The sequence below is a fragment of the Limanda limanda genome, chromosome 22 (assembly GCF_963576545.1).
Source record: "Limanda limanda chromosome 22, fLimLim1.1, whole genome shotgun sequence".
Classification (NCBI taxonomy): domain Eukaryota; kingdom Metazoa; phylum Chordata; class Actinopteri; order Pleuronectiformes; family Pleuronectidae; genus Limanda; species Limanda limanda.
The window spans coordinates 17,869,028-17,885,235 of record NC_083657.1 but is presented as its reverse complement, the minus strand read 5'-3'; the positions used below and the strand labels follow the sequence as shown (position 1 = coordinate 17,885,235).

The window sequence follows — 16,208 nt, the reverse complement described above, 5'->3', positions numbered from 1 at the left end:
GATGACAATGTTTCAGTTAAAGATATGCCATACAGAAGACAAAGGGCTTGGTTGGGCGAAAGACTAGGTGGACACCCTGGTCAGAATGACTGATCAACAGGTGGGATATGTTTAGTTGACAGTTGAAAGAATGGAATAATTTGATGTAATGACTTACTAAAATGAAAGTTCTCTCGTTATCTACTCACCACCATACCAATGGAGGGATGAGTGAAGTGTTTGAGTCCTCAAAAGACTTTTGCAGTTTCAGGGGTAACCAGCCTTTTGACCTCAGCTTAAGACACACTTCACCACTCTAACTTTCTGTATCTCTACAACCGATTTCATTACCGCTTATCCCCTTTAGGTGCACATCTGTGTTGTTCTCTGCACCTTGCAGCTACATAACCAAACCTTTGACAGCTGAAACACAACAATCTCTTCTCTTCTCCCTGTACACCAACAGCTGCACCTCCAGTCACCAGTCCGTCAAACTCCGTAAGTTTGCGGATGACACCACCCTCATTGGGCTCATCTCTGATGGGGATGAGTCCGCCTACAGGTGGGAGATTGACCATCTGGTGTCGGTGTGAGCAGAACAACCTGGAGCTCAATGCTCTAAAAACAGTGGAGATGGTTGTGGACTTCAGAAGGAACCCAGCCCCACCCATCCCCATCATCCTGAGAGACGCCCCAGTCGTCACTGCGGAGTCCTTCCGCTTCCTGGGCACCATCATCTCCCAGGACCTCAAATGGGAGCTTAACATCAGCTCCATCACCAAAAGAGGACAACAGAGGATGTACTTCCTGCGACAGCTGAAGAAGGTCAACCTGCCAAAGGCAATGATGGTGCACTTCTACACCTGCATCATCGAGTCCATCCTCACCTCCTCCATCACCATCTGGTTCGCTGCTGCCACCACTAATGACAAAAGGAGGCTGCAGCGGATCATCCGCTCTGCTGAGAAGGTGATCCGCTGCAATCTGCCATCTCTACAGGACCTGTTTGCCTCTAGGACCCTGAGGCGTGCAGGCAAGATTGTAGCCGATCCCTCTCACCCGGGTCACAAACTCTTTGAGGTTCTTCCCTCGGGCAGGAGGCTGCGGGCCATCAGGACCAAAACCTTCCGCCACAAGACCAGCTTGTTCCCGACTGCAGTTGGCCTTATCAACAAGGCCCGGGACCCCCACCTGACTCGGACTTTTATTCCACCCCCACACCTCTAGGATGTGTTAAATTAACACATTATATCATACCATATTATATTATACTGCATTACATTGCATATTGCAATCTGACACTGTTAACTGTTTTGCATTTAGCATTTCACTTTTTACTTAACTTTTTATATCTTTTATCTTTTATATATTTTTATTCAGAAATGTTTATGTCAAAATAAATGTTACTTTGTATAAATATTGGTAAAAAGTGAGTTAATAAGAAGTAAACAGTGAGTAAATATATACTGGTTTCCCATTTTGTATTGCTCTCCTATGTATGTTGTATTTATTGCGTTTTTATGTTTCTATGTTCATTGTTTGCACCAACAACCAGAGCAAATTCCTTGTATGTGTGAACGTACTTGGCAATAAAATACTTCTGATTTTGATTCTGATTCTGATGACCATGGTACATAGTCTCTCACAATATAACTAACCCCAAAATCCCTTTTTTGAGGAACTGCCTCCCCTTGAAACTCTATACACATTGTATCAGTGTCTTTCCTTGTCCCATTCACATTCAACCTCTTACTTTGGACATTCACAATCATTCCCCCTTTCAAGTAATTTCTTAACTCCCCAATGCATATATCAGGAGGTACACATTACATTTACATTACATTACATTTCATTTAGCTGACGCTTTTATCCAAAGCGACTTACAATAAGTGCATTCAACCCCGAGGGTACAAACCAAGAACAACAAGAATCAAGACAGTACAATTTCTTCGAAATAAAGCAAAACTACAAAGTGCTATAAGCAGGGGCGTTTCTAGGATTGAAAGAAAGGGGGGGCTTAGCCCCTAAGGATGCTGAATGTTTGCGCGCGCAGCGCACGCCAATTTTTTTTGGGTTCATTTGGGGCTGCGGATATCCATTGTTTCAGACAGTTCATAGATTGGTTCAATCAGAAAAACTGTGATTTTTCTCTGTATCTTTGCTTGCAGTCATTTAGTATAAGATGACAGAAGAGACAGAATTTCAGGGTCATTGTGAAATTTGACAACACAAATATGAACTTTTCTCAAATAGAGAGAAATAATTTTCCTGCTTGTAAAGGAAAGACAGATATACTAGTTTTCATATCCGCGTCACTCCCAAATCCTAATTCTTAAAGGGACCACACACAATGGATGGAGAATGGACCTGCCAGTGTCAACTTGAGTTGTTTATTTGTTGTATTATGAGCAGAAGGGAATAAGATACACAATACACAAAAATACATTCAAATTATTTCAAAAATAGAATCCAATGCTCAGGAGATTTTAGAAAATGTAATCATGTTTCCATGGCCATAGTCATACTTTGGAAGCACAGGTTAATGACTATATTTAGTGGGAGGAAGCGTCAAAGAATGCCTTCTGTTTTTAAGTGTGGCAAATCGGTCTTTCAGTCTGTTGTGACTCAGTCCACCTAGTATGTCACTTTCTATTGACATGGCTGCAAGACTGTGAAGCCTTTTCTGCCCCATTGTTTTCCGCAGCCAGTGCAGCCGACGCTAGCTAGCTTATTGTTAACATAGCTCATTACAATATTCCCTTTCATTTGCCTCAAGTAAACCTCAATTTAAGCAGGCAACAATCGTTAACAACTACAGATTGCCACATTCTGTAACTACCTGTACCTACAATTTCACTCTGTGCATCATTTACTATGAGCTAAACTCCTTGGCTGTAATCCTGCTGTCTTGATGAGAGACGTTACTTGGCAGAGTGAGAAAGCCAGCGCAGCAGCGATGCAGACTCCCCAAGGTCCTAGTGCCCGGTCTTTTATTGTTAAGTATGATGAGAGGCTATTGGATTGTAATTTGAAGGGGGAGAAAACATACAAACCAGAAACGCACTCACATATGTAGTATGTTAGAGTTATAAATAACGTGTAAAACAATAGTTAAATTTAAAAAAAAAAAATTAAAAAAAAATCCCAATAATTATTTGGGGGGGCTGAAGAACTTTTTAGGGGGGCTGAAGCCCCCCTAAAACAGGCCTAACGACGCCCCTGGCTATAAGTAAGTGCCATTTTAGTGCTACCAAAGTGTTAGTTTCAAAAGTGGTTAGTTTTTTTTTTGTTTTTTTTTATTCAAGGTACAGTCGGAAGAGGTGTGTTTTTAGTTTTCGGCGAAAGATGTGTAAACTTTCAGATGTACGGATGTCGAGTGGGAGCTCATTCCACCATTTAGGAGCTAGGACAGCAAACAAACACCAGAGATGACCCCTCTTTAACCCTCTGCGCAACTTGTTCCTCCTACTCTGCTTGGGTTTACCACTTTAATCCCACCAATTTCTTATGCAAACACTTATTTTACCATAAATATTTTTAATTAATTGACATTAGTTTGTAAAAATCTGTTTAACTTTGATATTAAAGAGGGTTTTTTGTCAAATTCTTGTCAAAAAAGCCAAATTATATTGACCATGATTTCGCTTATAAAAGCAACAAAAGGGTGATACATCCAAGGGGGGTGAATACGTTTTATAGGCATTGTAGCTCAATCCAGGCCAGTGTTCGTTTGTACTCAAATTGAGCATAGAGAATACGAGGAGACCTTGAAAGCAGCATAAACCTTGTTGTTGTACAGATTGCGAGAAGGGAGCCGTTTGTCTCCAGCGGGTCATGTCATTCACTCGTAGATTGAACTGCATTAGCACTCTGCACTGGGGGGTTCAAATGCTGGACTACTCCAGACATCGAGACTGAACGCGCGGACGAGCCGACCCGTAGCCGCTCTGCTACATCAGGAAGAACACCAGATGTAGCTTGACTGCGCTGTTAGCATCTTAGCTGTTCCGTCAACGTGAGGGCACCAGTGGGTCCAACTCGTAGACAACATACAGCCTATGGTAACACATAGATCAACAAAATGACCTCAGCCTCCACCAAAGTAAGTTATCCATTCACAGAAACCTCGCGGGTGTCGCCTCCCGGTGTGAACGGTACCTTCAAATCTGTACATAGACGCTCGAGCTATGCGTTCACACCGAATGCGATCGTTTGTGTTTATTCGCGCGAATCGCGCATAACACTCGTAAAGCGCGAATGAACACAACCGGCGATTATTCGTTCGTTCTCCGGGAGAAAGAAGAGACCCTGGCTGTAGCGACCACCGTTGCTGCATTGTAGATGTTGTGGGAACACTGGGGGAAGCCAGCGGATACGTGTTGTGGAAAATCCGGAGAAGCCAGCGCCGTTTTGAGTCCCACCCGAAAGAGCTCACAGCATCCCATTCCGTTAAATTATAACTAACTGACCCTTCTTTCATAAGGACTTCGTTTCTAATTTGGTTGTTATCACATGTGCAATCATCACATGTGGCCTTACTGTTCAAATGTCTGCATACTTTAGGACATGTGCTGACATTCACACTTTTATTTGAATTGCACATTTGTTCATGTCCACCTACTGTTGACTAAGACAATCGACGTGAGATCTGCTTGATTTGTGCATGTGTGCGTCTGTATGTGTGTAATAGGTTGGAGAGATCTTCTCTGCAGCTGGGGCGGCTTTCACTAAACTAGGAGAGCTCACGATGCAGCTTCACCCAGTGGCCGACTCCAGTCCTGCAGGGTAAAGCAGGCATGTTATCACTTTTGGGGACATTAGTATTAATATAATTTCTAGGAGACATATTCTAACCAATATCACTGAATCATATATCATCTTTTCCCAATAAGTTACACAGCCTAACCCCGAATTGGACAATGCCTCCCTAATTAACTGGCCACATTATGATACAATGTTGTGGAGTAAAGTGTGTCAGCCCTCAAGGGCCCCCCCTCATGGCCTGGGCCTCCAAAAGTTGCCTGCCTTGCCTTTCCACAAGCAGCGCCTCTGGGCTGAAACTGCTGTACACCAGAAATCCAGAAGTCCAACTTGTTATCGGTTTTATACACTTTAATAGATTGATTATACTACTGAATAATCAATCAGCTTCTTTGGCTGGCAAAAGAAATCTTCAACTGAGATAATAAATTGATAAAACTCAATTGTGCAAAATAAAAATTGGGGTTACACACTGCCTGTAAAACCTCTCAGCGAGTGGGTTCATCACAGTATCCACACTGGCAGTATCTGTAATAGCTGCATGTAAGATGTATTTCTGGAAACTTCCACACTGCCCAAGTCAACACCTGGACAATTGTGCTCCTGTTAACTTGATGTACAGTAGATAAAATAACGTCACTGTGGTTCCCATCTTCCCTGCAGCGCTCTGACAAAGAGCACAGTGAAGAGGAAGCTTTATGAAGAAGGAGTTCTTCCAACATCCTCTGATGGGCCCAAGAGGGTCATCAAAAAAGCCACAGTTACTGTTTCCATGGCAACACAGGGCACCCCAAATCTCATCTCTCTGCCAACAGCTCAGGTTGTTGTGCCGTCAGGAGTACTGGGCCCCCCCTCCAACCAGGCCCACCTGAAGAAACAAAAGACTGCAGGTGTGTCCAATAGCACTACAACATGAAAGCATTTCAACTGATGTAGAGCTGGTTGGAATACTGTTAATGTCCATAGTATGAATAAACACAAATTTATTCAAACCTCTTAGGTAATTCAGAAAGAATCTGAATTTTCTACCCCACTGTATATTGACATTTTGAGTATTTACTAGAGGTATGGTGATTCCTATCAGGTTAGTAGAATCTACACACTGAATTACTCCCACTAGAATTTCAAGTGACCCTTAGTGTGCAATGTATTGATCATTACGCAAAAAAAAGTTTTCCCACAATAATAACATTCTTTACATATCTCAAAATAACATGGTTCAATTCAACTGTTAACTAGTGATATGGCTCAAGTTTGTCAAATGCAAAATACATTATGTACATTGTTCCCGAACAGTAAAATAAACATTCACCCTTTTGTGTGTGTGTTTGTGTGTGTGTCTGTGTATATAGATGTTACCCTCAGTGCTCTGAATGACTCGGATGTCAACATTGATCTTGTTGACATTGAGGGACTGGGTGAGGCGTCCAACTCCAAAAAACTCAACAACTTTGATCAAGGTGAAGCTTGCTGCTGAGACACAGGGGTTGATTTTAGTGGGACTTTGGAGTCGTGCTAGGTTTTCAATATCAAGTTTATTTACTACCAACCAACATACATTGAAAAAAGAAAGATGCTCAGGTTCTAAAAGTCGTATCAGTGTATAATCTATAGTTTGTGTGATGAGATGCTTTCAGATGTCAAGGTCTTTCTTGTTATTGTTATAAATGTGGACAGATATGTGTGTAGGAATGTGTTTGTGGATCTTTTAGGCATGGCACATCAAATTTCGTTGTAAAATGTTGTGCAATGACTATTACGCATTCTGATTCTGATTATAGCTGTTCAGCAACATTCAGCATTTCACTTGGCCTTTTTGTCAATAACAGAAGGGCCTGGTAGAAAACACGCACACATGTTGTCAGAATCGGAATCAGGTTTTGTTGGCCAAGTAAGTTTACACAAACAAGGAATTTGACATGGTGAAGTGGCTCTCAATGTGCTTGCATAGAATACACATAACAAAACAATATAAACAGTACGATGGTCTAGGAAAAATAAAGAAAAGAAGTGCAGGGATAAATATTAAACAGTATGATACAGTAGGGTTGAAGTAAATAAATATAATTATAATAAAATATAATTCCGGGAGTAATTTTACAGTGGTAATTATAAAGATCCAGGGTTATTGCACAGTGCCACAGTGGGTTGGCTGTTCAGAAGTGAGACGGCAAGGGGGAAGAAACTGTTTTTGAGTCTGGAGGTTTTGGTAAACAGACATCTGTAGCACCTCGCAGAGGGTAGGAGATGGAACAGGTTGTGTCCAGGGGTCGGCAGTGATCTTTCCTGCCCGTTTCCTGACTCAGTGACTCGATGACTGCAGAGGTTTAAATTTAAGTACAATGTTTGTATCTGTACAGAAACACAAGTAGTATATTATCACTAGAATTGAAAAATTTGAAAGGATACTCTGCCCAGCCCAGTTTGATTTTTGTCAGATCTATATGTTTAATAAAAAACTAAATTTGTTTGTTTTGGTCTTTTCAGTGGTTTTGTTGACTGTAATAAAAGCACAAAATAACTCCAGACTCCTTTCATTGAGCTGCTCATGTTTTTTGTCTTCATAGATAACTTGAACCTGGACTCCAGCCTCATCATGAATCCAAGTGACCTTCCTCTGCTCTCCCGTTGACCTCTTACTTCCTCTGACTTCTGTTGATGAACAAAACTCTGAAAATAAGAGGATAAAATGGCTGATCCTTTGTGCCAATGATGCAGACCATCAACTTTTAGAGAGCATATAGGATTGTTATGTTGGAGGACTTCTATCTTATCCACTACTATTGGATAATTGCTACTTAATGACAATTTTTTTTGAGACCATCTCCTTTCCTCACCCAATTTTGCATTGTAGAAATATCCAACAAGTCTAACATTTAAAGGTGAGATTTTTAGATTCATACTTCCTGTGATCTTTAAAGAGAACCCATTTCTCTTGTGTTCTCATTGTGTACACATTTTGAAAGTGATTAGTAGCAGACATTACCACAATAGTAGTTAGTCATTAAGATTATTTAAAACAGCAAAAACATTTTGGAGGAATTTATGGTTTATTTTAGGATATCTTCAAAGGGAGTTGTCTTAATCATAACATAAAAGTGTTAGTAGTGAAAATGACACAAAGTGTCAGATCATTCACAATGTTCTTTTCATTCCAGCCAGGGGCAGTTTATAGTTGTATTTTAGGCTTGGTACCTGAAGAAAAAAATCATGTTTTTGTGGAGAGTGAAGATTTTGTAAGACTGATATATTAAAGTGGTGGAAACTCACTGCTACATGATAAGTAACAAAAAGTCGACTTAGCAGCTTTTTTCAGAGCTTTGTGTCTTCACCAATTGATTCAGATTGCCCAGTTGTGGAGATCAGCATCAGCAAGATGTACCTACTGATAAAGACTGGTGGTGGTGAGGGGGTGAATACTGTACTTGGTGTTTTATTATTTTACACACAGATTGAGTGGAATACCCAGCCTTTATTTGAGTTTTAGGAAATTATGTTACTGACACATCTATGAGTTACTGGACTCTGCCTGATGGATAACCATGTAATCATGCAACAGCCATTATCACTTTGTTAAATACTTAGACATCAGTCCATTTGTGCCAAAAAGAAATGAAATCTAAGCTAATTAAGGTTGTTTGTCTTTTCGGAGGTCTATTAGCAATAAACCATACTAGGGCTATGATTAGCATTTATAACTTAATAATGGAAGTTGAGACACCTCAATTAGAATTTTTTTGTTATTAAAATTGTAATAACAAAGTGCAGCTCTGCTTTTGTCAGTTGTTGCATTAAACATGACATTTCTGCAAAGCAACTTTTAAATCGTGTTTTAGTCTTGAGTTTGTTGCTGTGATTATCCCCCTTCGAAGTAGCTGTTGGCTTCTTTTAAATTCAGTTTAACTTGCTTCAGTTGGGCTCTTCACAATGTCAACTCTTATTGTCCTTTACAGTTCGCCCCAATATGCCTTGCACTGAAAGCTGGATGATGAAGACAAGAAGGTTATACACTGCTCAAAAAAATAGGAACACTTTGAAAACACATCAGATCTCATTGTGAAAAAAAAATTATACTGATATGGACAGTTTAATGTCTTAGGAACAAAAGGATGCCACATCTTTGATGGAAATAAAAGTTTTCAGTCTAGAGAGGGCTCAATTTTATAGACACCGCGAAAATCATAGTGAAAAAGTGATGTGGCAGGCTTGTCCATTTTGCCAAAATTCAATTTCTGCAACTCAAAATGCTTCTCATTATCTTGTGTGGCCCCCACGTGCTTGTATGCATGCTTAACAACGTCGCGGCATGCTCCTAATGAGACAACGGATGATATCTTGTGGGATGTACTCCCAGATCTGTCTAAGGGCATCAGTGAGCTCCTGTAAAGTATGAGGAGCAACCTGGCGGCGTCTGATGGACCGAAACATAATGTCCCAGAGGTGTTCTATCGGGTTTAGGTCAGGTGATCTTGAGGGCCATTCAATTGCATCAATTTCTTCATCCTCCAGGTACTGCCTGCATACCCTTGCCACATGAGGCCGGGCATTATCGTGCATCAGGAGGAACCCAGGACCTACTGCACCAGTGTAGGGTCTGACCATGGGTTCAAGGATTACCGATACCTAATGGCAGTAAGACTGCCGTTCTCTAGCCTGTAGAGGTCTGTGCGTCCCTCCATGGATATGCCTCCCCAGACCATCACTGACCCACCACCAAACCGGTCATGCTGAACGATGTTGCAGGCAGCATAGCGCTCTCCTTGGCTTCTCCAGACCCTTTCACGTCTATCACAGGTGCTCAGGGTGAACCTGCTCTCATCTGTGAAAAGCACAGGGCGCTAATGGGGGACATGCCAATTCTGGTGTTCTATAGCAAATGCCAATCGAGCTCCACGGTGCTGGGCAGTGAGCACAGGGCACACTACAGGACGTCGCGCCCTGAGGCCACCCTCTTGAAGTCTGTTTCTGACTGTTTGGGCAGAGACATTCACACCAGTGGCCTGCTGGAGGTCATTCTGTAGGGCTCGGGCAGTGCTCAACCTGTTCCTCCTTGCACAAAGCAGCAGATATCGGTCCTGCTGATGGGTTGAGGACCTTCTACGGCCCTGTACAGCTCTCCTAGAGTAACTGCTTGTCTCCTGGAATCTCCTCCATGTTCTGGAGATTATGCTGGGAGACACATCAAATCTCCTTGCAACGGCACGCATGGATGTGCCATCCTGGAGGAGTTGGACAATCTGTGCAACTTCTGTAGGGTTAGGAAATTGCCTCATGCTCCCAGTAGAGATAGTGACTCTAGCTAAAGCCAACACTAATGGAAAACCAGTCGAAGTGATCAAGAGGGAGAAACTTGAAATGGCCTCCACATGCAAAACCACTCCTATTTTGGGGGTCGTCTCATTGTTGCCCCTCTAGTGCACCTGTTGTTAATTCCATCAACACCAATGCAGCTGAAACTGATTAACAACCCCCTCTGCTACTTAACTGACCAGATAATTACAAAAAAGTGCAATTGAATTCATGCCATACCCTGATAAAAAAGTGTTTCTTTAATTGTTTTGAGCAGTGTATATTGGTCTGCAAGTATTACAAAAACTACTGGACGGATAATATGGATTACCATAACATGTTGGAAATATGTTTTTTCAGTCATAAAAGAAACAGAATTTTGGTGGAGATCTAAGATTTTTTTCACTTTTTTAACACTGGGATTTTTTGCAACATTTTTGTTGATATCTCTTGGAATAAATTCATGATGTTGATGAAAAACAACAAAAAAAGTATGATTTTGTGCAATTTGGAGCTGATGAGTTGCTGGATCAAGTTTATTCAAATGTGGATTCATAGATGAACTGTTCGCCTTGGTAACTCAAGTAGTCACAAACGCTTAGTAAAAAGTTAAAGGCAACCCATTGTGATTCGTTGTATAAAAAAAAAAAAAAAATACCCCTCGCCCCATGGAGAAGACCTTTTAAAGCTAGAAAAGAAAAAAATTATATTTTTTATCATGACAAATTTGAAAAAAAAGCATACAAGTTCAGTTTCTGACCCCAGAATTTATACATGTTTATATTTATTGCCTTGTCTTATCTGTATTAAAGGGCCCATATTGTGTAAAATACATTTTCTTGGCTTTTACTATCCGTAATTACTTGAAAGGGGTCGGTAGGTACCCACAAAGTATGAAAACAGTCCCTCAGCAGACTCTTTCCCTTCTATTAACTATCCCTGCCCTGTGGGTGAAATCCGGAGTTCACCCACAGTTTGCCTTACACACATGCACATCACAGCAGAAGTTCTGTGTTCATAACAGCAGCAATCCTCCACATTATTCAGGAGAGGTGGAGCAGAAAGAGACAGGAGGCAAGGTATTAACTCTGCTGCAGAGATTACAGACACATATGTCGGCTCTCACATCACTGAGGCTGAGGGATAGAACGGCCATTCTCCAACAACCAGAAGGCTTGTGGTTCTATCCCAGTCTTTCACATCTACATGCCAAAGTATCATGGGCAAGATGCTGAACCCTGAATGGCCCCTCATAGAAGAAGTGCTGCCCATAGATTCACTGTATTAATGCAGCAACTGTACTGTTAAGCACTTTGAGTGGCGATAAAGACTAGAAAAATGCTATGTAAATAAAGACCATTTACCACAAACTCTCTTGACATATTGACCTGTGTCTTCTTCGTGTCAACCCGGTTTAACTGGGAGATATTTCTTTTCTTTTCTTAAATTTTTAACATAATTCAATTAGCTAATAATAATTTACTCGTACAATGCTCCTGGTAGACAGCACCTGTGAGTATTCAAAAAACAGTGATTGGTCTACAATAGGTATTGATTTGCTAACGCTGCGAGCTGACAGGTAAAGTAATGGAGACTTTACGTGGAGCTGTGGCAAATCCAATAATTTCTTAACAAAAAACACCCCAACAAGAAAAAAAGGATAAAGGAACTTGTTTAATAATAACAGATTCAGCCATGCCTACAAATGTTGGATGCAAAAATCTGGGATTCATCAATATGTTCTTACCTAAATTTTATGGTACTCTGCAAACAAATTAAGAACATCCTCAGACCATGCATACGCACAAATGATGAAGGCTCGGCTGTAGAAACACACACCCATTTAACAAAAATTGAATTTACTAATGTGTTGACCAAATGTATTAAATAACCATATGACCACCTCATTATTTATTGTCATAATTAAAATCTTCAACTATACCAGATAAGATAGTTTATTTAGTTTACATTAGACTATATGAGAACTTTTGCAGTGACTTCACCATGTCTTCTGCCGACATGTTCTCGCTCTGTGGCCTTTGGTGCAACACTTAAAACACACCATATCTGTGTCATTGTTCCTGTGATATGCACTTTTCTTGGCAGGCCACCGTCCGGGATTAGCTGCAGTCTTCATCACATTATCGCTTCAATCTGCCATGCTTAATTTTTAAGTGTCTTCGAAACTTAGTAGTTTTGTTTTGAACCCTGCAAACGTTATGTCATCATCATTATGTGCCTTGGTATTGCAAATGGTCTAAAGTCCTCAGGCAGTCCTTTTAAGACCATAGCTATCAGTAGGCCATCACCTAACGTTTCACCTGCGTTCAGTTGCAGACTGCTGCTGTAGCTTATCGAATGATGTAGAAGACGCAGACTGAAGGCACACTTACCTGCTCCCAGTGACGCCTACAGAGGGCTGTTGTAAAAACGTTGGTCTAGCCATCATGTACATTTGTTTTGGAAGAATTCAAAAAAGATACAGCTGTTTAAAGGATTCGTAGTGATAAAGTAATGATCAAGGCATCAAGGTTTTTTTTGTAAGTTTTTCTTACTCTTGTTGAGGGTTAAGGACAGAGGATGTCACACCTTGTTAAAGCCCTATGAGTAAAATTGTAATTTTTGGATATGAGCTATACAAATAAAATTTGATTGATTGATGAACCCAGTGCCGGCAAAAATGTAAACATGCCTTTCCAGTCTGACTACAGCAAATCGTTGAGTCTGACTTTGCGGGTAATGCGACCTGATCACAGACATTGAGAATATATTATAGGAAAAGACAATATTCTCCCTAATTGTTTGATTTGCTGTTGAAGGTCATAAAGAGGCAGCAATATTTAAATGAGACCATTTCATAACCAGTTAAAAACTCCTTGTAGGGGATTTGACGTGTTGTTGGAGATGCAGCTTTCCTCTCTTGCCTCTTGCACCAAGCTGTCAAAATCAGGTGGATTGGAGACAAAACATTCAGAAATGTTCACCTCACATTGGCACACCAAAGCTGTGAATGTTACATCTGTATTTAGTCAGCAATGCATCCAAGAGCAACCCTGGTGATCATACTTTTGAGATGTCTAACAGTTCAGAAAATCATCATGTCTAGTTTTCTATTTTATACTTTTTGTACAGACTTTCATCGTACCCAAAATACAGAATCCTACAGTGCCACCAGCAGGTCAGATTTTCACTTGTCAAACACTTCCATTAAAGTCAAATCAATATTTATTTGAGTGAATTATTGCACATCATATTTACAAAAACTCTATTAGGAGAAGTTATAACACTGTAAGCTCATTAATAGATCTTTGAGATAAAATAAAACATGAAAAAGTTACAATATTAACAACAAAACAGGCAGTAATGTAACTTATGAAATGAACACACCATGTTGTCACTTATGCAGACTGATAACAAATCAAAGAAGATAAATGATCACTAAATGAGTGCGGTAACAAATGCAGATGCTTCCACTCATGGCATGAGGGCCAAATGGGCTGATTGGGCTGAATATGATCTCAATAATATTCTATAGACTTCACAGTCAATAACTTAACCTTACTGAACACTTAGGGGAGATATGGATGTGTTACAGCACTCTCCACCACCAAAACATCAAATATGGGATGACTATCTTTTGGAGGAATGGTTTTCCATCCCTTCAGTAGAGTCCAGTGACTTGAGCTGCTTTCAGACATGTACTGAACTCTGTAGATCGTCTGTATTTAATAAGGAGGAGGTGTATGTGAGAACGCTCCGGATTATCCAGGGACTTTTTCCACCTGGCCTCATAGAGTAAGGTTCATAGAAAGGGAGGAGCATTTTATGTGAGAAGCCCGCAGGGGTTCCCCGCTAGATTTAGAGCAATAAGTGACAAATGCAAAAATTAAGAAATTCATTCAAAAATCAATCTCACAACCAGGCTGACATGCACCTACGCACTCACTTTACAACATCAGTCGGCGAGGTGTTAAAAGGGCTCCATGTGTGCATATGCTTTACTTATCTCTCAAGCTTTATTTTGACTGGAATACTATCATCACTTGTGTATGATTGCCTTCTTTATAAACTTTCTCCTCCTTGAGACAACTGGCTTTTTGGGGGTGGGCATTTGGAAGATGTTTGGTTGGATGAGAATAAAACAGTTAGTGATCACAAAGGTTAGCAGAGTATCATTTTAAATCTGTAACATTATAAATACCATATAAGCTACCATATAAAACGAAATAATGAAGTTTACATAATAAAGTCACATTGTCATTCATGCTTTTTATACTAACTAAGTTAGTGCAGTGCATCAAAAATTAATTCTTTCATTTCTCAAAAAAAACTTTCATTCAACTATATATGTGACTTTTGCTCTGTTTACGTATGACGGGCTGTTAAATGCTTTATTCTCCTTATTGTCCATTATGTCTTCAATCTCATTCTCTGCATTCTCTCCTTTTCTCATCATCTTCAGTGGTAACAGAAGCGCGCCATGTTGCTGAGTGTTGCCGTTTACTGTCTGGCAGCAGTGGGCTCCCCCCTTGTCTTTAGTTAGGAAGTAAAGTAGGGCGTTAAGCCAAGCGTTGAATGACGCCAAAGGCCTTGTAATCTTATAGCACATGGAGACCATGGTCATGGTAGGACAGGGAACTCTCCTTGTCACTTTCAACAGGAGGAAAATTGTTTTGGTGACATGAAAGGGGAGGAAACAAAGAGCAAAGAGGAGAGTGATAGTGATAATGGTCCTGATAGATTTGCGTCTGCGATTGGCATATGGGGAGTGGGCACCAAGAAACATGGAAATTCCTCCATCTCTTCCAACTGTCCTTGACAGTTCATTCCTTCCTCTTCTTTCTCTTCCAGCAATTGCAAAGTTTGTTCTCCATCTTCTCTCCACTCCCTCATGTCCTCCCTCTCTCTTGCCTCTGTGGGATGAGGGGCGCGAATGCAGAGTTCTAAATATGGTTAGAACAACATGAGAATAACACCAAGCAATTATAGAAAAAGGTAAAAAAAAGCCCAGCAAATGGAGTATGATGCCATAGGGTATGTAATCAGGGAACTCCTTATCTATTGCATCATCCCAACAGTTCTGGTATTCCTCAGTGACACCTCCCAAGTTATCATGGCTTGCATTACCATTAATAGCTGATATCTCATAGTTTGGCTCGTCAGTTATGCTTGAATTGGTGCCAGCCCCCCCCAATCTTGTCACATGACCAGTCTGAGCAAACCGGAATATAGGGCAGGTCAAAGCAAAAACCACAATCCAAACCAGAACACAAGTGTACTTGACAGCCTTCTTGGTCTCCAGTGTGATCACTTTCATTGGGTGGCAGATACCGAGGTACCTGTGGACAGAGATGCAAGTGAGGAAGAAGATGGAGCAGTAGAGGTTAAAGTAAAAGAGAAAACGGACAAGGCGGCACATGAAGTCCCCAAAGACCCAACGGTCATGCATGATGTAACTAGCCACAAGGAATGGCAGTGACAGGCCATACATGAAGTCTGTAGAGGCTAGGTTGACCATGTATATCAGAGAGGCATTCCAGCGTTTGGTCTGGCGGAAAGAACGGTAGAGGACAACAGAGTTAAGGGAAATGCTGAAGATGAATGTGAAAGAGTAACAGATGGGGAGGAAAATGTACTTGTAGGACTCATCTATGCTGCAGGTTGGAGATGGAGGGGTGGTGGAGGGAGAAAAAGAGGGTGAGGATGAACTTAGAACGCCATGGAGGACTGAGTCACTAATGTTGAGAGGAACCCCACCACTGGATGACATTCTGATGAATAAATAGATTTTCATGTGAGGAACAAGTTGAATGAGGTCGTGGCTTGTATGTTTGTTGTTCCGTCAGACTTCTTCTCTCTCATCCTTGTACTCGGTACCGTTTATTGTCAGTTTTGTGTGATCCTTTACTGTAGAATTTCTGGTGATTTCAGATCCATGAGTGGGTGTTTACCTGGAGATAAAGAGACAAGTTAGTAATCAACTGACAGTGATTCAAGGTTCTCAGTTAATCTGCTGAACAAAATTTCGAATTCATGATGCAATCAGTAGTTTTTTACAGTCTTTTGGCACAAAATAATCAGTGGATGCTTTTTATCAATTTTTATAATTATTATTTAAACATAATCATTCTAAGGATCTGATGGTGGTTTCAAATAAAGTGCATTATTATACCTCAAGG

At 40.7% G+C, this 16,208-nt stretch overlaps 2 protein-coding genes across 2 annotated transcripts; one reads left to right on the top strand and one right to left on the bottom strand.

The window, feature by feature from the left end:
* The first annotated feature begins 3,754 nt into the window (after positions 1–3,754).
* Positions 3,755–8,009, top strand: zgc:92664 (uncharacterized protein LOC436695 homolog). Its single transcript, XM_061066413.1, has 5 exons — positions 3,755–4,081; positions 4,670–4,764; positions 5,404–5,630; positions 6,093–6,200; positions 7,308–8,009. The coding sequence occupies exons 1-5, from the start codon at positions 4,061–4,063 to the stop codon at positions 7,370–7,372; spliced, it is 516 nt and encodes a 171-aa protein (XP_060922396.1). The 5' UTR covers positions 3,755–4,060; the 3' UTR covers positions 7,373–8,009.
* A 6,353-nt stretch (positions 8,010–14,362) lies between these two features.
* Positions 14,363–15,799, bottom strand: si:dkey-6n21.13 (P2Y purinoceptor 3). The gene is made up of 2 exons (XM_061095893.1): positions 14,875–15,799; positions 14,363–14,805 (listed from the first exon to the last, which is right to left on the bottom strand). The coding sequence occupies exons 1-2, from the start codon at positions 15,797–15,799 to the stop codon at positions 14,363–14,365; spliced, it is 1,368 nt and encodes a 455-aa protein (XP_060951876.1).
* Positions 15,800–16,208: the final 409 nt, after the last annotated feature.

Excerpts from the sequence above, each read along its gene's own strand:
- zgc:92664 (XM_061066413.1), top strand. The coding sequence starts at position 4,061 with ATGACCTCAGCCTCCACCAAA. Across the intron at positions 4,765-5,403 it reads GCCGACTCCAGTCCTGCAGG|CGCTCTGACAAAGAGCACAG; the intron begins GTAAAGCAGGCA and ends TCTTCCCTGCAG. Across the intron at positions 6,201-7,307 it reads ACTCAACAACTTTGATCAAG|ATAACTTGAACCTGGACTCC; the intron begins GTGAAGCTTGCT and ends TTGTCTTCATAG.
- si:dkey-6n21.13 (XM_061095893.1), bottom strand. The coding sequence starts at position 15,799 with ATGTCATCCAGTGGTGGGGTTCCTCTCAACATTAGTGACTCAGTCCTC. Across the intron at positions 14,806-14,874 it reads AAACTTTGCAATTGCTGGAA|GTGCCCACTCCCCATATGCC; the intron begins GAGAAAGAAGAG and ends CCATGTTTCTTG.